Source organism: Thalassophryne amazonica, chromosome 2 (assembly GCF_902500255.1).
Source record: "Thalassophryne amazonica chromosome 2, fThaAma1.1, whole genome shotgun sequence".
Lineage (NCBI taxonomy): Eukaryota > Metazoa > Chordata > Actinopteri > Batrachoidiformes > Batrachoididae > Thalassophryne > Thalassophryne amazonica.
Genome location: NC_047104.1, coordinates 157,935,035 through 157,957,425, shown reverse-complemented (window position 1 = coordinate 157,957,425; position 22,391 = coordinate 157,935,035). Strand labels below are relative to the sequence as shown.

General features: G+C 41.4%; 1 protein-coding gene across 1 annotated transcript in view; it reads left to right on the top strand.

Annotated features, from left to right (window-relative positions):
• taldo1 (transaldolase 1) overlaps positions 1-22,144 on the top strand; it is a 49,115-nt gene extending 26,971 nt beyond the window's left edge. The window contains exons 2-7 of the mRNA XM_034164033.1: positions 4,003-4,126; positions 5,430-5,537; positions 6,960-7,091; positions 18,759-18,826; positions 20,386-20,531; positions 22,016-22,144. Coding sequence (XP_034019924.1) covers positions 4,003-4,126; positions 5,430-5,537; positions 6,960-7,091; positions 18,759-18,826; positions 20,386-20,531; positions 22,016-22,048 — 611 coding nt within the window. The 3' untranslated portion in view covers positions 22,049-22,144. The remainder of the gene's footprint in view (positions 1-4,002; positions 4,127-5,429; positions 5,538-6,959; positions 7,092-18,758; positions 18,827-20,385; positions 20,532-22,015) is intronic.
• The last annotated feature ends 247 nt before the right edge of the window (positions 22,145-22,391 follow it).

The window sequence follows — 22,391 nt, the reverse complement described above, 5'->3', positions numbered from 1 at the left end:
ATAGTGGTAACTAATACCCCTATTCCACAGTGTGTTGTTTTATCTCAATTTGCAAATCTGGGTGCATTTGAAACATCACAGTAACTTCTTGATCAATCTTGACCAAACTCTGTATATGCAGTAGTGGCAGCTGTCATCAGCACCGTTTTTGAAATCAGGGTGAGATTTTCAAGCTATTCAAAAATTTCATCCCAGTTCACCAAATCGGCATCATTATATGGTCACTTCTGGGTGTTTGTAGTCTTAAAAGCTTAAATCTTTAAACAGGGTAGTCCTAGTGAGTACATCTTGAAAGTGCTAAGCTGACATAGATTATGGACAACCCCTCTCACCCCTTACATGAGACTGTGGGAGCCTTAAGCAACTCCTTCAGTAATAGAACACTTCCTCAGGTCATTAATCCAACTGCAGTCAGACTATAATACTATCAACTACGTCTATCACTACCTTTTGTGTTTTATTACATCCACAACTGTGCAATAGTTTTACCATATTTGGACATACTTAAACCCCACATATTCTATTTTTCACTTAATCTACAAACATCGCAATATACTTTAGTCACCTGTCTTTAATGTAAATATTTTTCTTTACAGCTGTATGACTCTTGTGACTGCAATAAGTGATTTTCCCCACTGTGGGATCAATAAAGTTTACTTTATCTTGAACTTGTGTTCCATCAGGGTAAAAATTTTGATGCAAAAGCAGCGTTTGTTGTGGTTCTGGCTGAGAACGCAGAGGGGTGCAGGTTTACTTTGTGTGTTTTTTGTTTGTTTTTGTTTTTCTCAGTGGGTTGCTAGGTATGCACTCAGCCAGTTGCCAGGTGTGCACTTTATAAGGCAGCCTGATGGGAGGCATGCTGCAGTAAACTGTTTAATCCTGCTTTTGCACTTTTTCTGGATCGTGGGGGATCCTAACAGAACTGTGGCCTGTGGAACAGGGCTATAACAGTAACGTGGATGTTATGTAATCACCTTTGTCTGCTCGTGGGTATTGAGGCCTCCGTCTTGATAGCTTGTGTATAGGCTGTGGCGCAAATGCTTTTGAGCCGTGTCTCCAGACTTGACTGCTGTTTTCCAGACACTAAATGTCAATCCAGCCCCTCTGGTTTGCACTAAGTGTTTGTGTTATTCGGGGGCATGCTGTGGGCATACCATTAAAACAAAAACAACCAATGGGTGAAACTTGTCTTCAGACACAAATGCAGCAAATGGCTGACAGGACAGAATAAGAAGTAAGGTAAATATTCTTGTATTACATTAGACACCAGCAGAGCTCTGAAATGGTGCTTCATGTACGAGGGTAGGCTGAAAAGTTCTAAGGTTCCCCATGAAGGAGTAATGCATTAACTGCATTATAGCGAGCCTTAGAACTTTTCAGCCTACCCTCGTATTAATTCACTGTATGCTGAAGAAATGAACCTTTTAGTGAACTTTTAGAAATTGGTACCACAGTTTTGCTTTACTCTCTCTTGAAGTTAAAGAATACTAAAGTGGCATCATGCCTCAAGTTTTCAAATCTTCTGTTCTGTATAAGTGGAGATTGACTGCCTGACTTTTAACTAGGTGGCAGCAGTGCTCCAAATGGTGCCTAATCTTTGAGCACTGAGTACATGGGTCGAGTTGAGCGAGTGTCCATCATAAATCTGTGCACATGCACATTTTATTCATGGTAATCTTTCTGTTAGCACCTCATTTGAACGTGCTTCTGAAGTTTTGAATTCCCTCCTGATGTATACCCTAACACATAAACCCAGTACTTAAGACCAGTGACAAAACATTATGCATTACTTGTCAAACATCTGGAATGACTTCATGAGGCTTGTTTGCAGGTTTTTCCTGTCTTTAATTTCCCTTGAAATGGGGTGCATGGACTAGAGTAATGGTATGATGAATCGTAACTAATTAAAGGATTTTTGTATTGGGTGCTTGCGGTTGAAGGACACCTTGTGGCTTGGCAGATGAATGAATTGAGGGACTCTCTAATTTGTATTACTTGTCTTGGAATTGAATTGAAATTTTATTCGACACACACACACACAAATCCAGAACAAGAAAACATACCAAAGAAGAAAAAACAAAACAATCCAACAATGCACACGTGCGCCCGAAAGGGTGTAGGCAGAAGCAAAGCGCTTATAAACGCACATCCCTTTAACTAAAAGTACAAATTATAAATATGTATATAAAACTATACATATACCTCATACAAAGTATAAAATGATCAGAAAACTAGTTTCAAAGATGCAAACATACAAGCAGCAGTGCACCATAAACAAGACAAAATCAATGAACCTAATTTGACATATTATAGCAAGCAATGTACTTTGAACATGAATTGTATTATAATATAATCAATCATGTCCCAAAATTTCAAAATATGCAAACGGATGAACAATGGATTTGTTGGCTTATGATTTGGTTTCTTACTAATAATTCTTAGAGCTTTCTTTTGGAGTAAAAATATAGGATTTGTATTAGTTTTGTAGGTGGTTCCCCAAACTTCTATGTATGGAACAAGTAGTGAATGATATAAGGTAACTGTGTTGGGGGAGGACGTGGTGTTCATTTGTTGATGCCCTACATGCCAAAGAGGCATATGGCAGTAAGTATTTCCGAACAGGTTACATAGACCCTAAGGAAATCCAACTCTTTACAAGCTGGACAAAATCTATCTTCATACACTAGCAACGTCTGTGCTGTGTGAGAGGGACGTCTCCAAAACTGGAGGGAAGAGGAACAGACTCAAACCCAACACCACTGGAAATGATCTTGTGTTTAAATATCCATCCATCCATCCATTTTCTTCCGCTTTATCCGGAGTCGGGTCGCGGGGGCAGCAGCTCAAGCAAAGCCGCCCAGACCTCCTGTGTTTAAATAAAAACCATTAAAGTGCCCAAATTCCTTTCAGTTTGTACAACTATTTTCATAACAGTCCCTAGTTGCACAGGCATTTCTCAATTTGTATCTCCATTATAGGCAGTATTTTATGACACATTCACATTCTAACACAACTATAATTATTATTATTGTCTTTACACAAAACTATAGTCAAAGAGTTCAAGATGGACATAGAACCTTTTTTATTAAACATACATGACAGTGCCTTATGCACCTGCCGGCAAACATCACAATATACTTTATTCACATTAAAGAAAGGTGACTAGTTTTCTTTTTCTTTACTAGTGTACGACTCTTGCTCCTGTAACAAGTGATTTTTTTTTTTCCCGTGTTGTGGGGTCAATAAAGTTTCTTATCTTATTGTTTCATGACACTTTGCTCTCTATGTGAATTTCTCCTCTGTGACATCAAAGTTTATCTTTATTGCTCCATGCAAATGCTATGTTTAAGATTGGCCAGGAGATGTCGCCTTATTTAATTATATCACATGCAGTTGATTCAGTGGTTCAAAAAGATCGGGTTTCTCCATCGTTAGTAGTCGTGTTACCTCTCGTAGCTAGAACTGTTTCCCCACACACTCCTCAGAGGTCCTCAGCCATGTTTAATCAAAATGAAAGTCATGCGTTGCAGCTCATGGCTCTAACTTCCATGTGTTGTGAGTAGATTGCATCATCAACTTCTTTGTCTTTCAACAGCATCCTTATTGTTGCGTTCCTGCCACCTTCAGTCCATTGACATGCATTACAGGCAGTAGAATTAAAATCTCTTTCGTAGGTCAGTTTTATTTGTATTCCTAACTAAAATGTACTTAACATATGGTTTTGCACTGAGAACGTTTGTGTTTGGGCTGTCTGAATTACCAATAATCTGGTGAGCACATAACCGACACGCAGATGCTTGTGTGTGCTAAAAATGATGCACATCAGAAATCGCGGAGGAAAGCGATGACTGCAGCTTGTAGGAAAAGGTGTGTTCTGTTGTGTAGCTTTTGTTTTTACAGTGCATGAGCACCAATTATGTGCACACTTATCTAGAATTGTGGGTTTTAATTTCCTGATTTTTTTTTTTTTTTTTTTTTTTTTTTTTTTCTCCATCCTTATAGCCATTGATGAATACAAACCTCAAGATGCAACAACAAACCCTTCTCTTATCCTGGCAGCTGCCAAGATGCCGGAATACCAGAACATGCTGGATCAAGCCATTAAATACGGCATTTCCAAAGGCGGGTAAGTGGTTGGACATGTGTTGAGTGTTCCCACATCTGATGTTATTTGGCATATGGTAACAACGGCTATCCCTCACCTACCTCATCCCATAGGATTAAGGTGGCGATCTTACCTTGCAGTGATAATGGGCTCTAGCTCAGTGTTGTAGCTTTTCCACTACAGAACGATGTATCATGATTGAACTCTGATCCACTCTATGGACTGTTCAACACCTGTTGTCACATACAGACACAAACCTGCATTTATCTGTATGTTCTTCCTACCAATCTGCTCCATAATTATCTACAGCAATGGTATCAAAGTGGTACGCCAAGCCAGCCAAACGCTCTTTTTTTTTTTTTTTTTTTTTTTTTTTTTTTTTCATGGTACAATTAATTCAGCTGCTTTATTTCAAATAAGGTTCAGGCTAACTCAACTTTTCATTGAATCAATACAAACAAACGGAGCAGACTATTCATAATGACAGATTTAATGGCTTTATGACTTAAACAAAACAGATCTGACACTGAAAGCGAAGCGAAATTAAGCAATGAGTCAGATACAGCTTTGCAAATGAAGCAATGCTTCATAAGAGTCGGGCTCGGCCTATAGAGTTATGTTAGAGAAATAGGGTTATAGCCAGCGGTGCACAAAACTGGTACTCATTATGCTTGTGCGTGCTAAAAATCATTGATGCACAGCAGACAGCACACAGAGGGAAACAATTTTGCTACAATCTGTCATTGCTTTCCTCCTATGAAGTGCTTCCCATGTGTTTACGGCTGCGCATCATTTATTTTAGCACACACATGCACCAATGCGTACCAGTTATCTGCATGTCTGATTATAGCTATAATATAACTCTTTGGCTCTGGTCACGTCAGTGCTGTGTCCATCTAATGTGTTTAACATTTTTACCCAAGGCCAAAATATGGCCATCGGCATTGCCAAGACTTTGTGTCCATCTGTCCGTGCTCAGCATAAGTCCAGTCCTGTCACTGCCAGAGTCTTCAAATTCAGTGGGAACATTCTTGAACAAGTTCAAAGATGGCTAACTTTGACCTATTCTAAGGGGTCAAAAGGACACTCTATCATTGATTACATCCTCATACAGCCGAAAGTACTTTAGCATCATGTTATATTTTTAAACTACTGTGGGCAGACTAGGTGCTAGGTGAATCTCAGGGCATCAGGAGTGTGATTGATTGATTGAATCGTTTTTATGTATTTTAATGCCTTACAATTAATTCATGCAATGTTATTTTTGGCAACCATAGTATTAACAAAAAATGTCCCCCCCCCCCCCATCCTTGTCAATCTTCAGAACTGAAGACGAGCAGGTGTCCAATATCATGGACAAGCTTTTTGTTGGTTTTGGTCTTGAGATCCTCAAGAAAATCCCAGGCAGAGTATCTACAGAGGTGGATGCCAGGTAGGAGGGAACATGATCCAGGTAACAGGCCCTGTACAAGTTTGGAGTGGAACAATTAAAGCTTTTAGACAAAAACATGGTATAACACATTTTACTCAGTACTGTACTTAATTAAAAATCAGGTACTTGTACTTCATTTTGTATTTTCAGCTACTTAATACTTCTACTCCACTCCAGCTTAGAGTTGATTATTATATGGGTCATTCTCCATAATGACTTGATTTTTGGTAAGTATGTTATTATTACAGTTTGTGGCTTTGTCAGGTTCCTGGTACACAATCCTGTCCAGTTTATGGTGCTAACACACGGGTCTGCCAACTGCCAGGAAATTTGTTAAATGTGTCAACTTTATTTTATTTTCCCCCCAGTAATCCATGTGCTTAGACATTTCAGAATGTGAAATTCATGGATATGCTAGAGTCATTACATATAAAGTAAAACATTTCAAGCAGTTATTGTTTATAATTATGGCCTACATCGCCAAAAAAAACTTATCTCAAAATATCTGAATATTTCATTTAAAGTTTGATTAACCCACTATTTCTGCAGTATAAATACAATGAATTTCTGTTCAGTATGCATAACCACAATGATGGGGAAGATGCTCATCGACGCCCTCCATGAGGACGGTAAGCCCCAGAAAGTCATTGCAGGATGGGCTGGCTTTTCAGGGTGCTGGATCAAAGCATATTTGTGAGAAGTTGACCAGAAGGGAAAAGTGTGGAAGGAAAAGCTGCACAAGCAACACGGATGACTGCAGCCTTGAAGATTGTCAAGCAAAGCTGATTCAAGAACTTGGGGATCTTCACAAGGAGTTGACTGAGACTGAAGTCAGTGTGTCAAGAGCTAGCACACCCAGACACGTTCCTGAAATGGGCTACAGCTGTCATTCTCCTAGTGTCAAACTGCTCCTGGACCACCGACTGTCAGTCTTACCTGGGCTAGGGAGAAAAAGAACTCCACCATTGCTCAGTTGTCCAGAGTCATCTTAAGATTAAAATAAATTTAGCATTTTATTTTGGGAGTCTGGAGGCAGAGTAGAGAGCCACAAAATCAAAGTTGTGGTGCAGGATTACTGAACATCTTAAACCACTCCTTTTGATAATACCATAAGATTCCAAATTTTCAGTGCTTTAGTAAAAGCCTGATACATATTTTGGGATGGTGTGTGTGTGTGTGTGTGTGTGTGTGCGCGCGTGCACACCAGTTCACCCTCCTCATATATGAAGAGTTTTTTTTCTTTTTTCCTTTAAGAAGTTAACAGTTTATGGTCATCTAAAGATGATAGTGTGGTTCAACTGTGTTGACCTTTATTTGAGTCATAAGTGATGTATTTGTAACACAATGTGCACATGATGTGAAGATTGAAAACTGTTGAAAGATGTGGTTAATGGTGGTACTGTTGATTTGTTTCTCCTGCAGAGTGTCTTTTGATAAAGATGAAATGATTGCCAAGGCATTGAGGTTAATTGCGCTCTATGAGGAAGCAGGCGTAAGCAAGGACCGAGTCCTCATCAAGCTGTCATCAACATGGGAGGGAATCCAGGCAGGCAAGTGAGTACATGACTCATATACCTGCCAGCATCTTCAGCCTTTGTGTTTGAAGTATGCCTGTCATTTTTACAAGAAGACATTATTACGTCTGCCAACAATTGTGGAGGAGGCTATGTTTTCACCCGTTTGTCTGTCTGTAATAATAAGAATAATACATTTTATTTATAATGCACTGTACAATAAATCTCAAAGTGCCACAGTCACTGGAAATGTGTGTGTGTATGTGTGTGTATAGNNTGTGTGTATATATGTGTGTGTGTGTGTGTGTGTGTGTGTGTGTGTATATATATATGTGTGTGTGTGTGTATATATGTGTGTGTGTGTGTGTGTGTATATATGTGTGTGTGTGTGTGTGTGTGTGTGTGTGTGTGTATATGTGTGTGTGTGTGTGTATGTGTGTGTGTGTGTATATATATATATATATATATATGTGTGTGTGTGTGTGTGTATACTCAACAAAAATATAAACGCAACACTTTTGGTTTTGCTCCCATTTTGTATGAGATTAACTCAACGATCTAAAACTTTTTCCACATACACAATATCACCATTTCCCTCAAATACTGTGCACAAACCAGTCTAAATCTGTGATATTGAGCACTTCTCCTTTGCTGAGATAATCCATCCCACCTCACAGGTGTGCCATATCAAGATGCTGATTAGACACCATGATTAGTGCACAGGTGTGCCTTAGACTGCCCACAATAAAAGGCCACTCTGAAAGTGCAGTTTTGTTTTATTGGGGGGGATACCAGTCAGTATCTGGTGTGACCACCATTTGCCTCATGCAGTGCAACACATCTCCTTCGCATCATCCGTGAAGAGAACACCTCTCCAACGTGCCAAACGGCAGCAAATGTGAGCATTTGCCCACTCAAATCGGTTACAACGACGAACTGGAGTCAGGTCGAGACCCCGATGAGGACGACGAGCATGCAGATGAGCTTCCCTGAGACAGTTTCTGACAGTTTGTGCAGAAATTCTTTGGTTATGCAAACCGATTGTTCCAGCAGCTGTCCGAGTGGATGGTCTCAGATGATCTTGGAGGTGAACATGCTGGATGTGGAGGTCCTGGGCTGGTGTGGTTACACGTGGTCTGCGGTTGTGAGGCTGGTTGGATGTACTGCCAAATTCTCTGAAACGCCTTTGGAGACGGCTTATGGTAGAGAAATGAACATTCAATACACGAGCAACAGTTCTGGTTGACATTCCTGCTGTCAGCATGCCAATTGCACGCTCCCTCAAATCTTGTGACATCTGTGGCATTGTGCTGTGTGATAAAACTGCACCTTTCAGAGTGGCCTTTTATTGTGGGCAGTCTAAGGCACACCTGTGCACTAATCATGGTGTCTAATCAGCATCTTGATATGGCACACCTGTGAGGTGGGATGGATTATCTCAACAAAGGAGAAGTGCTCACTGTCACAGATTTAGACTGGTTTGTGAACAATATTTGAGAGAAATGGTGATATTGTGTATGTGGAAAAAGTTTTAGATCTTTGAGTTCATCTCATACAAAATGGGAGCAAAACCAAAAGTGTTGCGTTTATATTTTTGTTGAGTGTATATATGTGTATGTATATATATGTATGTGTATATATATATATATGTAACTCCTGTTCTTCTCTATACTTCTCCATCAGTATTGTCATAGCAAACATTGCTTCTGTAGTGCTCTTTATCAGCATGAAACCATATTCCTGCTCACAGATCTTCACCTGTTTTCTAAGCTTAGCTTCTACTACCCTTTCCTATAACTTCATGCAGTGGCTGATCAACCTTATGCCTCTGTAGTTACTGCAGCTCTGCGCATCACCCTCGTTCTTAAAAATAGGAACCAGCACACTTCTTCTCCGCGACAGAGAATAAGTTTGGAGTTGGTCCACGATGTACTGTGGGGTCAGTCCATTTAAGGCTTTATAAATAAATAATATCTTAAAATTGATTCTAAGATTAACAGGGAGCCAATGTAAAGATACAAGGTGTGATATGAACAGGTTTTTTGCTCCCTGTTAAAAGGTGCGCTGCAGCATTCTGGACTACATTTTGATTTATTCCTAGTAGGGCTGCCACAAATGACTATTCTGATAGTCGACTAGCCAGCAATTATTTTTGCGATTAGTCGAGTAGTCAGTTCATGCATAATTTCCTAAATTAAGGCCTGCAGCATTTTCTGAGAAACATCAGGGGATGAAAACCTGAACATTTCCAAATCAGTGACTACTTCTTAGACTTCATTTACTTCAATCATTCAGAAATACAAACAGTGTGGTACTTTATAGTAAATCTGTGTCAGGTAGGCAGTTCTCAAAAACTAAATGTCCATGCTGGAAGGAGACAAGTGAGGGAAACCACCAAGACACAACTCTGGAAGAACTTTTGGCTTCTGTGAGTGGAGAAACTGGGAATAGTGCAACATTTTTGTTTTTAGTCTTCATTTTACACATAGTCCCAACTCTTTATGATTTGTGTTTTTTTCTGTTTAATTTCTGAAATTACAGAACTGCTTTAAAGAAAAGTGTGAACATTTTATTGTGTTTTAAAACTTTGTAGAACAAATGTAAAGACCAAACTCTTATAAAGAAGGAAAAAAATACACAGACGTGCAGGAAAACTTTGATATAAACTGAACAGAACAATGCAGGCTGATTTGACTCCCCATATTTTTTGTATAAATAAATCAGAATAAAATGAGAGGTAACTCACTTTGAAATGAATAAAACATGTAGCTGCAGCTTATAATGATTTAAAAAAATAACAAAAATCAGAAGCTTGTATTTTTATTCTGACTCCAGTTCATTTTAGTGTGATGAAGTCATTTTTTTTTCTCATCAGTCACATTTTGTGCTTGAACACTACATTAATCTTACGATTGAACAAATAAATACCTTTGGAAAATAACAGCTGTTAAAGTTCAGAGTTCTCACCTGCTTTTTATGATCTGTTCCTCTGAACATCACTGCACAGCTTCTCCACAGCAGGGTTTTTTTTTTTTTAACCCGTGTGTGTAATTTTTGCTCAGTTCATTTATATGTTCTCATTTTTTGAGGATGTTTGACCATTTACTTCATCTCATAAATTCAGTATACGACGCGCACATGGTGTGAACAGGATGGTGCCATCAGAAAAACACCGGTAGAGAAAGTTGAAAGAGAAGTACAGGCAGCTCCACGCTTTAGTTTTGTGTTGTTGCTGTTTTTTTTTTTTTGAACAAGTTCACTCGGGTTAAAATCCTCTCTCTCTGCTCCGCGCTCGCTGTCTCACGTGCACTGATGGTTCTCAGCAGAATGTAACGTCTCGTGCCTCCGTTCAGGAACCTCCCCTCCCTCGCAGCGCGCGCGCACACACACACACACACACACTGACAGGTGCTCCGGTAAAGCCCCGTTTCCACATAGACGGTAAGAGCTCCCGGAAGCGTCCCGGAAGAGTTTTTGGCCGTCTTAAGCATCACACGCCGTTGTTAACGCCAGCACTAGGGGCGTGGCTTAGTTCCTGCTTTACAGGGAGTCGTCAAAAAATTATTCAACATGTCGAATAATTCCGGGAGCGTTCCCGGAGACCTCCTGTGGCGACGAACAACGGCGTTTGATACTTTTTAATCGCCGTTTCATCCTGCCGCTTCCTGTAGTGCCACAGTTCTCGTCGCGCCGCGATGACCAATCAGGGACTGAATATGTAGTGACGTGGAGATGTCTGGAGTTTGAAGATGTGAACATGTCCTGTCTCTGGTAGCAGCCTGTGAGCAGGACTTATGTCTCTTTTGTCCTTTATTTTACAATCATGACAGAGTTTTTGGAGCGAGCAGCAGCACCACAGCAGCGTGGAGCGGAGGTTCTTTTAAATTTTATTTTACGTGCGCGCGAATCGTCCTGGAGATTATTTTACTTATTAGCTACACAGCTGTATAATGAAGGAAATGGTGACTGGCTTCTAAACACAATTATGACAGAGTTTTTTGGGGGAATGAACGAGGAGCAGCCCGCAGCAAACAGCAGCGTGGAGCAGATCGAATTTCTTTTTTTTTTCTTTGTTTTTACGTGCGCGCGCGAGCGAGTCGTCTGTAGAGAATATTTTATTAATTAACTACACAGATGTATAATAAAACAAATGGTGACTGGTTTCTAAACACAATTATGACAGAGTTTTTTGGGGGAAAGAGCGAGCTGCAGCAAGCAACGGAGTTTATTTATTTATTTTAATTGTTTACATGTGCGCGCGTGGACAGTTGATCCTCAAACTGGGTCCTGCAGAGGCGGAAGGACCGCTGAAAGCGGCCGTCACCCAGATACAGCTCCTGGAGCAAATAATGATACTCTCTGTATTGGGAGCTTTCCACAGCAACTCGCTCCGTGTGATCAAGGTCCATCATTTGACTGACAACCGGAGCCGGCGAGCTCCGCCCCTTTCCACCGCAAAAACAACCGCGAACTTCGGTCTCCGTACTACTCGCCGACAAAACCGTCTGTGTGTAAACCTTGCTTAAACTGTGCATTTTAGACAGCTTTGAACAAGACAGCCACTGTTTTAATTGGCCGTCTTATCCAAGTTTGAACGTTCAAATGACAGCAGGACGGCTCGCTGCCTAAAACTATGAAATGAGAGAATAACAAAGACTTAAATAAATGACTCGTCAGCTACTAAATTAATTGACGGTTTCAATAGTCGACGTTGTTGTGGCAGCCCTAATTCCTAGATAGAGTGAATTGCAGTAGTCCGGACATGACGAGATAAAAGCATGCATGACGCGCTCAAAATCTGAGAAAGATAAAATCAATTTAATTTTGGCTAAAAGACAAAGATGATAAAAACTAGATTTAACCAATTTAATTTTGGCTAAAAGACAAAGATGATAAAAACTAGATTTAACAACCGCGTTATTAGTAGTAATTAGTAATTCCATTTACTACACCTCTGATCCTCTAGAGTCCAAATTTATGAAAAATATTCTCCGGTCCTCAGCAGCACATCCCTTTGCAATGCAGCGATATGCTCCAAGATGGTATCATTTTGCGTTTCAGTTCAAGAGTTCATGCAGTCTGAGATTACACAGCATTGCCCAACTCATTAATCACGACAGACACATGAGGGGACGAAGGTTTGGTAGCTGCCACCTTGCTAATATTCCTGTAGGTCAGGGCAGCACACAAACCAATCAGCACCAAACCTCCCACCATAAAAGCGAATAGAAATGAATCCTCAGCGTCTTCCACAGAGTGTGGAGCCAAGCACGCCACGTTCCATTTCTCTCAGGTGTTGAGAGCATAGCCCACTGGGTAGGTTCCATCAGGGCACGCAGGGTCTCCCAGCCCTGATTTCCTCAACGAATAAATTGGTGTCAATAGCATGAGAGACCAGCTGATCAATTCCACGGTTAATCCAAATCTTAGTTTGAAGAATTCACAGTCTGGTGAAGCTGGGACTTTGCAGGACAGAGCAGAGATAGAGAACAGAAAAAGGAGGAGAGGGGAGGAATGCGACCGTCCTTGCCGGAGTCCCAAGCTGAAAGGTACAGGGTAAAAAGTACAGGCCCAAGAACAGACCCCTGGGGCGCTCCACAGTTCAAAGGGGCAGAGGACGAGGTGGAGTTCCCCAGCCTGACAGTGAACGAGTGGTCTGTCAGGTATGAGCGGAACCAGTCAAGGGCTGTCCCCCTGACACCCACACAATTTTCAAGAAGAGATAGAGTTGCATGGTCAACTTTGTCAAAAGCAGCAGTCAAGTCTAAAAGCACTAAAATGGCAGAATCACCAGAATCATTGATTTAAACATGGGTCATTAAAAACCTTTAAAATTGCAGACTCAGTGCTATGAAATGATTTATATCCTGACTGGAAAGTATCCAAAATGCTGTTTGTATCTAAAAACACTTGTAATTGTGCAAGAAAAATTTTTTGTTTTTGTTTTTTGTTTTTTTCTGCCCCAAAATTTTTAACATAAAAGGAAGCTTAGAAATACACCTGCAGTTTGAAAGAACAGAGTTAATTATTCCAAATATTAACACCTTTTAACAGAAATGCAAGCTGACCGCATTCTGTACTGTACAGGAGACACAGCACGGAGGAGACTGATTGACGATGGTCTACAGTCCCTTAGCCAATTAGGACGCAGAACACAATGTGCATTCTCTCCCTTAGCCAATCGCGGTGATGCCGACCGGTGCCATGACCGGCCCGCCTGATGAGGACGCAGCACACAGTGCGCTGTTCAAAAAAAAAAAAACATGCAAAATTGCACTAAAAAAATATGTGAAACTGCGAGGCCATGAAAGGTGAACTGCGTTATAGCAAGGGACCACTGTACAGCAGTATCACTTATAATTTCATCCAAGTATGTGTCAGACAGCCATTATATCAATCAATCAAGATCTTTATTGTCATTATGCAGGCATAACGAAATTTTGCACACTCCCGGCAAGGCACATAATAAATAAATCAGCACACACATAAATAAAACATAGATACCAGACACGGAATGAGTGACCAATCCATGAAAAAAAAAAAAAACACGAATACACAACACAAAGCCTGCACAGTCCTCCATCTCATCCTCATTCAAACCGTTCTGACTCATGCTGCTGATGCAGAGACCTCTGGCATTTTCAGTTGCATCCTTCGGTTTGATAAAAACCTTAGTTTGTGACCCAAACTGAATGGATCTTACTGTTTCTTAAGCAGCCTTGCTTTCCTGGCGACGTCCGCGTTACTCTTAGTAAGATGCTCTTTTATATAAATATTTGTGCCTTTCAGCTTCCTTCCCTGTTTGAGTAATTCAGCTTTGTGCCTTCTGTTTGCAAAATGAATGATAACTGGAGTGGACATCTTATCCTTCTGAGCCCGAGTCGGCAGAGCGTGACAGGCTTCGATATTTTCTTTATTAATGTCAATGTGTTTACTATGAAGGAATGCACTCACCTGTTCCTCTGTAGTTTCTTCGTGTCCACCGTCCTCAGCACTAACTCCCGTCACAGCCTGTGAAAAGTTCCTTGGTTTGATTTTTAGTCCGGAGATAATGACATCGTTCATACGTAAATACTACTCCAAGCCAGACACCCGGTTTTCCAGATACAAAGAGATACAGATTTTCTGTTCTTGTTCAGAGTTCTGTTGTTTCAGCTGTTTGATTTCTCCCAGCAGTTCTGTTATGATGTGGTTTTGTTTTGTCAAAGAAGCCATTTCCATAGACATCATGTTCATGGACTCGTTTACAACCCATATCCAATGAAGTTGGGACGTTGTGTAAAATGTACATAAAAACAGAATACAATGATTTTCAAATCCTCTTCAGTCTATATTCAGTTGAACACATCACAAAGACAAGATATTTAATGTTCAAACTAATAAACTTTATTGTTTTTGTGCAAAAAAAAAAAAAAAAAATCTTGGGACTCCGACGAGGGCAGTCCCATCTCCTCCACTCTCCCTTATCTCTGTTCTCTGCTTTTAACCTTCAAGTCCCTACTTCACCAGACTGTGAATTCCTCAAATTATATTGGATTCTGGATCTATTGGACTACTATTGGATTAACCATGGAATTGATCAGCTGGTCTCTGAATGCTATTGACACCATTTTTTCTACAAGAAGGTCAGGACCGGGGGATCCTACCTGCCCAGATGGAACGCATCCTGCGGGCTATGTTCTCGACTCCTGGAGTTCCTGGCATGTGGCATTCTTTGTGCCATTCTCCGTTGAGGATTTATTTATTTTTGGTCTTATGGTAGCAGGGCTGGTACTTTCTGGCTTATGTGCTGCCCTGATCTACTGGAAAATTGACAAGACGGCGGCATCAAGAACCACGGCCCCTCGCTTGTCCGTCATGATTAACGAGGTTGGCGAGGCAGTGCATTCTCAGACTGCAATGACTCTTGAACTCAGACGCAAATTGGATGACATCTTGGAGCTGATGCATGCCTTGCAGTTGAAGATTTCGGAGGCCGGTGAATATTCTTAATTCATAATTGGGATTTGGTTGCTCAAGTGGAACTGTTAAGTTTTTTTTTTTCACTGCTCAAACCATAACACTACAGGCTTATCAAGACTGAAGGTCAAATTGCCCGACTGTTTTCCTCCAGAGGGATTTGTTGGCCTGGGGATCATTTGGCTGTTTCTTATCTCAACTCACAAAGACAATAAACTGTTTTTCACAGGATTGAAGCATGCTCCATTCCCTCCGCCCACCCCCTCCTATCCCTCATCAACACCCCCCACTCCTGCGTCTGCTTACGTCACTCCTTTCCCCTTCTGCGGGGGCGGTGCAGTTTTAGCTGCAGCCCCCGTCACTCCCCCCAAGCTGATGGCGACGCATCTCAGGGTTGCTGCGTGACCTTCACCCTTGCCTCAATTTGGATAAAGGGCTTCTTCAAACTTAATGCACATAAACAATGTCAAATGTGTATGTGCTGTCTTTAATTCTGACGTGCCATTATTACGGTAAACAAGTAATAATTGTGGACTAATTGCTGTCTGAGGTAAGTGGAGTGTAAATGTAATTTCTCCACTGTGAGATCAATAAAGTATATCTCATCTCAAATATTTGCTCATTTTGAAATGGATGCCTGCAGCACGGTTCAAAAAAGCTGGGACAGTGGTATGTTTACCACTGTGTTACATCACCTTTCCTTCTAACAACACTCAATAAGCGTTTGGGAACTGAGGACACTAATTGTTGAAGCTTTGTAAGTGGAATTCTTTCCCATTCTTGCTTGATGTACGACTTCAGTTGTTCAACAGTTCGAGGTCTCTGTTGTCGTATTTTGCGCTTCATAATGCGCCACACATTTTCAATGGGTGACAGGTCTGGACTGCAGGCAGGCCAGTCTAGTACCCGCACTCTTTTACTACGAAGCCACGCTGTTGTAACACATGCAGAATGTGGCTTGGCATTGTCTTGCTGAAATAAGCAGGGACGTCCCTGAAAAAGACGTCGCTTGGATGGCAGCATGTGTTGCTCCAAAACCTGGATGTACCTTTCAGCATTGATGGTGCCATCACAGATGTGTAAGTTGCCCATGTCATGGGCACTAACACACCCCCATACCATCACAGATGCTGGCTTTTGAACTTTGCACTGGTAACATTCTGGATGGTCTTTTTCCTCTTTTGTCCAGAGGATACGACGTCCATGATTTCCAAAAACAATTTGAAATGTGGACTCATCAGACCACAGCACACTTTTCCACTTTGCGTCTGTCCATTTCAAATGAGCTCGGGCCCAGAGAAGGTGGCGGCGGTTCTGGATGTTGTTGATGTTTGGCTTTTGCTTTGCATTGTAGAGTTTTAACTTCTACTTGTAGATGTAGCGACGAACTGTGTTTACTGACAATGGTTTTCTGAAGTGTTCCTGAGCCCACGCTGTAAGATCCTTTATACAATGTCAGTTTTTAATGCAGTGCCACCTGAAGGATCAAAGGTCACGGGCATTCAGTGTTGGTTTTCAGCCTTGTCGCTTATGTGTAGAAAGTTCTCGAGATTCTCTGAATCTTCTCATTATATTATGGACTGTAGATGATGGAATCCCTAAATTCCTTGCAATTGAATGCTGAGAAACATTGTTCTTAAACTGTTGGACTACTTTATCATGCAGTTGTTCACAAAAGTGGTGATCCTCACCCCATCTTTGGTTGTGAACGGCTGAGCCATTTGGGATGCTTCTTTTATGCACAATCATGACACTCACAATTAGTGTCCTCAGGTCCAAAACGCTTAGAGTGTTGTTAGAAGGAAAGGTGATGTAACACAGTGGTAAACATACCACTGTCCCAGCTTTTTGAAACGTGTTGCAGGCATCCATTTCAAAATGAGCAAATATTTGCACAAAAACAATAAAGTTTATCAGTTTGAACATTAAATATCTTGTCTTTGTGGTGTACTCAATTGAATATAGGTTGAAGAGGATTTGCAAGTCATTGTATTCTGTTTTTATTCACATTTTACACAACGTCCCATCTTCATTGGAATTGGGGTTGTAATTCCTCTGTCTTTTTGAAGGAATTTTAAAGTCATGTTGCTCTCAGGACACAGTAGATCTTGATTAAAGGCAAATCACAAGCTAGCTTACCGGAGGCTCGCTATTAGCTTAGTCTTCCCCGCAGAGACGACAAACTGGCAGCCAATGCTGTAGCCCGGGCCTGGTGGTAGCTGATGCTGAAGTCCTGGAGGTTTGTTGCAGCTGTAGCTGCAGGCCTGTTTGGCATATGGCAGAATTTCACGGTTAGCTCAAACGCTATAACTTTCAGCTCAAACCATTCGAATGCTGACCGTCTGCTCTGCTACTCCCACTGTGCTGTGTGATTATTCTATTAGGTGTGTGTGTGTGTGTAAGTTTTTTTTTTTTTTTTTTACATTGATTTCATTCTGAATTGTCATTTTCCTGCAGGATTTGGATTCCAGCCTTCAGAATCTTACAGCTCAGTTTGAAAAGCCTACAGCTGAGGAAATCAGTTGTCAGGAAAAGTGACGCGAACAAACCACACCTTAGATCTGGCTGTTATTATTAAAGAATCTGGCTTAAAAACTCTGTCATCTTTCAAAGATGCCATTGGAATGTCATCTGGACCAACTGTAGGGTTGTTCATGGTGTGTGTGTGTGTGTGTGTGTGTGTGTGTGTGTGTGTGTGTGTGTATATATATATATATATATATATATATATATATATATATATATATATATATATATTTTTTTTTTTTTTTTTACATTAACTGTTGTTTTGCAAAACAGGTCTCTCTTGTAAATGAGACATTGAGTCTCAAGAGATTTTTCCTGTCTAAATAAAGGATTAAATAAATAAATAAAATAGTGACAAAATAAAAGTTGAGAGACTTCAGGCCACATGTTGTTTTTGTTCCACTTGGGGTTTTATATGTTCAGACCAAAGTTGAACTCAGTCAAATAAGATTTAGAGGTCCCCCAGAGTGACACATGTTCCTCTCCCTCTGCTGGCAAGACAACGTCACCCTAACAGGAGAAGACTCTGGTGCCATTACTTTTCTTTTACAGCTACATGTGATGGCTTCTAATCATAAAAAGCAGTGGTTGATTAGTCACCCATACGAGAACATAACTGGAAGGTGTCTCCCCTTTTTGCTTGTTTGGGGAAAATTGTTGCTTTGTGGGGACCCTAAACAATGTGCCATTTCAATAAAATTTGGCACAGATCTCTTATTTTATTAGAACATGTGGCCCAAAAGATTTTGTAACATTTGACATTTTCAACAGGTCTAACCAACTGCTTTTCCACTCTTCATCCTCTTCATAGCTGCCCTCACTTCATCCCTCACTAATCTCTTGAACTTCCTGATTTACTCTCCACATCATCCAGCCTTCTCTCTCCAGCTGTCTGTATATCTAGTATCAGCTCTTCAAATTATTCCCTCCACCTTCTCAGCGCACTCTCAGGACACTGCCATCTGTGTCCTTTATCATCCTAACCTGCTGCACTTTTTTTTTTTCCATCCCTGTCCTGTTGTCTGCCCAATCTGTGCAGGACCTTTTTCTCCTTCTCTCATGATAAACTTCATGTACAACTTTGCTATATACCCTTTCTCTAGCACTTCTCAGCTTGTGCTACATCTCATTGTACTTTGGTCTACTTTATCTCTAAATATATACATTCTTTTTCACCAACCTCTTTCTCGTTATACTGTTCTGAACATCTTCCCTCCATCAGTCTTCCTTCCTCTGTCCACGTCACACAGAACCTTTCTAGCCGTGCTCCTCACCACGGCTGCAGTCACTGTCTCTCACCTCCTCCCTGAATGTTGTTGTAGTGTTCAAGGCAAGTAATCTGCTTCCTAACAATATACAAAAAATGTTGAGAAAAGTATCTAGTACTATATTTTTAAAAATTTAAAAACCAGGATAAGTAAGTGTGTGTGTGCTGAGTTTGTGGAACAGTTTAGTAAGGCTGGGCAATACCGTAACTACTTCATACATCAATTTATGTTTGGGCCGTCACAAGGAGGGAGTGACGTCTCTGCGCTTATTCAGATCATAAACTCACTAAACACCAAGCGGGGGAGGAACCTCGCCAGTGGCCCGGGGCTAAATATTGAAGGCTAAGCTCAGATATTTGGGACTGGTTTGGGCAGTTGAGGAAAACTAGGCCTGTCTGTCTCTCTGTGTGTGTCAAATTCAAAAGAAGTTTTATTGGGGCAGCACAGTGGCTTAGTGGTTGGCACTGTTGCCTTACACAAAGCGGGTCATGGGATCCATTCCCACCTGTGGCCTTTCTGTGTGGAGATTGCATGTTCTCCGTTTTGTGTGGGTTTCCTCCGGGTGCTCCACCTTCCTCCTACCTCCAAAGACATGCAGGTTAGGTGGACTGGAGGCTTTATAATGGTCCAGGTCTCCCTTGTACAAGAGATGTTGATCTCAGTGAGACTAATCCGTTGAAGAAGATTAAATTAAATTGGCATGGCCATAAAGTTATACAGTAGCATTTGGGTTTGGCCCATCAAATGGGAGGAGAGGAAACGAACGGCTATGATGACTGGACAACTTTCTCTGTCTTAGTCCACGGGCCAAGTCAACTAAGGGGTCTAAACATGTTCAATCCAGTTTCTGTATACCATGACTTACAGAGAAGGTCTGCTGGCCCATCCCATTGTGGGCAGGTCAGGGTCAGTATACAGGGGTCAAAATTAAAAAATGCATTGAAAAGTATCCCACATTATTTGTCTCACTGTAAAGAGTCCAAAATGGTATCATTTGGACTTTCTATGACTCAATGACTCTCCAGTCTTGAGTGCTCCAGAAAGAAGTACAGAAATTTGGATTCCCCCCCAACCAATATAACAAATCATAATTAAATCTTACTTAAACCAGGAAATAATGTTGCATAGTTTGACCGCCCACTTTCCTTATAACATTGGAATTTCTTACACTCCTACAGGAAGTAAATGGTGCTGTGATACAAATTAGTGGGGCAGTGGATTAGCGGTTAGCACTGTTGTCTCAGCAGAAGATCCTGGGATCACTTCCCACCTGTGCAGTGTGCATGTTGTCCCCGTGTCTGTCTCCCACAAAGCTTTTACTGGGGAGCTGCTCACTGCTCGAGTGCCTCTCGCTGCATGATGACAGTAGACTCATAAAAGGTCTTACTGGTCCACTGTTGAACACAAGTCAGAGGTTAATTTGATGAAATGTTTTAGATTTGAAGCCATCAGTCCTGACAGTCAAACTGCGACATTGCAGGTGGCTCCACGTGCATGTTGAATCACCTGACCTTTAACCTTTTTAATTTGAAGAGGTGAAATCTGTTAACTGTGACATCATTTTCACACATCTTTCCACAGCCATGGGAAGTGACCTGGAGAAGGTCCATCTGGATGAGAAAACATTCCGCTGGCAGCACAACGAGGACCACATGGCTGTGGAGAAACTGTCTGACGGCATCCGGAGGTTTGCAGCTGATGCCATCAAGCTGGAGGACATGATCAAGGTAACTGACCACCGAAAATCTGACTACTAATGAAAGTTGTTCACAAAGTGCCATAACAGGATACATATATATATATATATATATATATATATATATATGAGAGCAGGGGTGGTGGCCAAGTGGTTAATGCGCTTGGTTTCAGTTCGGAAGGTTCCGGGTTCAAATCCCACCCCTGCCACATTTCTCCATGTAATGTGGAGTTGCATCAGGAAGGGCATCCGGCGTAAAACCTGTGCCAAATCAACATGCAGATCCACCTTGGATTTGCTGTGGCGACCCCAAGTACATATATGTATATGAGAGAGAGAGTTTTGATTAAAACCAATTGAAGTGATTGTTGGTCAGCATAAGAAGAAAACTGGTTAAAAGGTCACAGGTCAAGATCAGAATTTGGGCCTGACGGGGTTTTGGTTTGTTTTTTGTTCTGTTTTTTTTGGCCCAGAGGACATCTCGAATGACTTAAAGATACTGTCTGCTTGCTGTCAGAGTTCACAGAAGCCGTGAGAAGGTGAAAGAAAGGGGAGGGGCGTGCGGTGGACAGTTCACTGCTTTGTAATGGAGGGAAAATGCGGGGGTGCTTCGTGGACTAAAGTCAGTTCCACCTCGACTTTCTTCCAAATAACACACATCTCATTCATAACATTATAAATACAGGTCTAATTCCTGCACATTTTTCTGAATTGTGTGTAATGTCCTGCGGCACACGGCGAGGATTCTGCTGCATCCCGAGCTGTGCGCAGCCGAATGTTCTCGATGTGTGGCAGGACCAGGCGCTCTCCTGCCGTGCGGTCCGCGGACCATCCAGCAAAAACGAGGCAGGCAGACGAGGTGGAAGAACGGGTTTGAATGTCACCGGAGAGAACAAACTGCTCACTTGTGGGGGAAAAAGCTTGCAGAAAGGACAGACCGCCTAAGACGGCTTAGAACCTATGCTGTGTTCACATTACTAGCTGAAGTGACTGAATCTGACCCTTTTTTGAGTGCCTGCAAGAGTGTTTTTACAAAAAAAATTTCCAGCAGCTGGCAACTCTTTTTAATGTCATGTACACTGACAAAATAATAATAATGTTTAAAATGAGGCTTATGTTCATAATTAACTGGTTTATTTGAGGGAGAAAAAGAATCACATTTGATTTCATTGGCATGGGAACGCTGGTAACATTTCAGTTTAGAATTTCTTTTGACCCACAGAAGACAAATGCTACATGATCAAATTTCTGTCAAACCTAAAACTTTAACAGTCTTTTGATTTCAGTTTCAGTTGAAGTGGCACTTGTAAAATATTAATAATAATATAATTTTGTGACGGGGGAGGGCACTCGGAGGGGTCTTACCCGGGGAGTAATTAAGTGTAGAACCGCCACTGACAAAGGTGAGATTGGGCCACACAGAACCAAATGTGATGGTATCAGAGAACTGGGTTGGAAGGTGAAAGTCGTTCTCATGAGAGCGTTTTTTGTTTTTTCCCTCCTCCCTCACTGCAGGAGAAACTCTGTAACATGAAGAATGGCCAGTAACGGTCAGATTGAACCGCCACGGTGACGGAGTTCTGACATGTTCCAGGATCCCGACACCCGGAGCCGTTTCCTGCTCTGACGTGATCATACTGCTGCGTCTCCGGCCGCGTGGAGAGGAAGAGTGACCCTCTGCCATTCACCTTGAACCGCTGCTTTACTTTATCCTGTGTACTTGGCGGTGCCGCTAACCTGTGTGTGTGTTTTGAAATATTATTACGCTTACCGAGTCTGGTTAATGGGTTTTTCTTCACGACCTCTTTGGACTACGGGTTTTCTATCACATCTTTCAGAAGTAATGTGGGAAATGACTTGCTAATAGAAACACACTGTAACATTCCAAAGA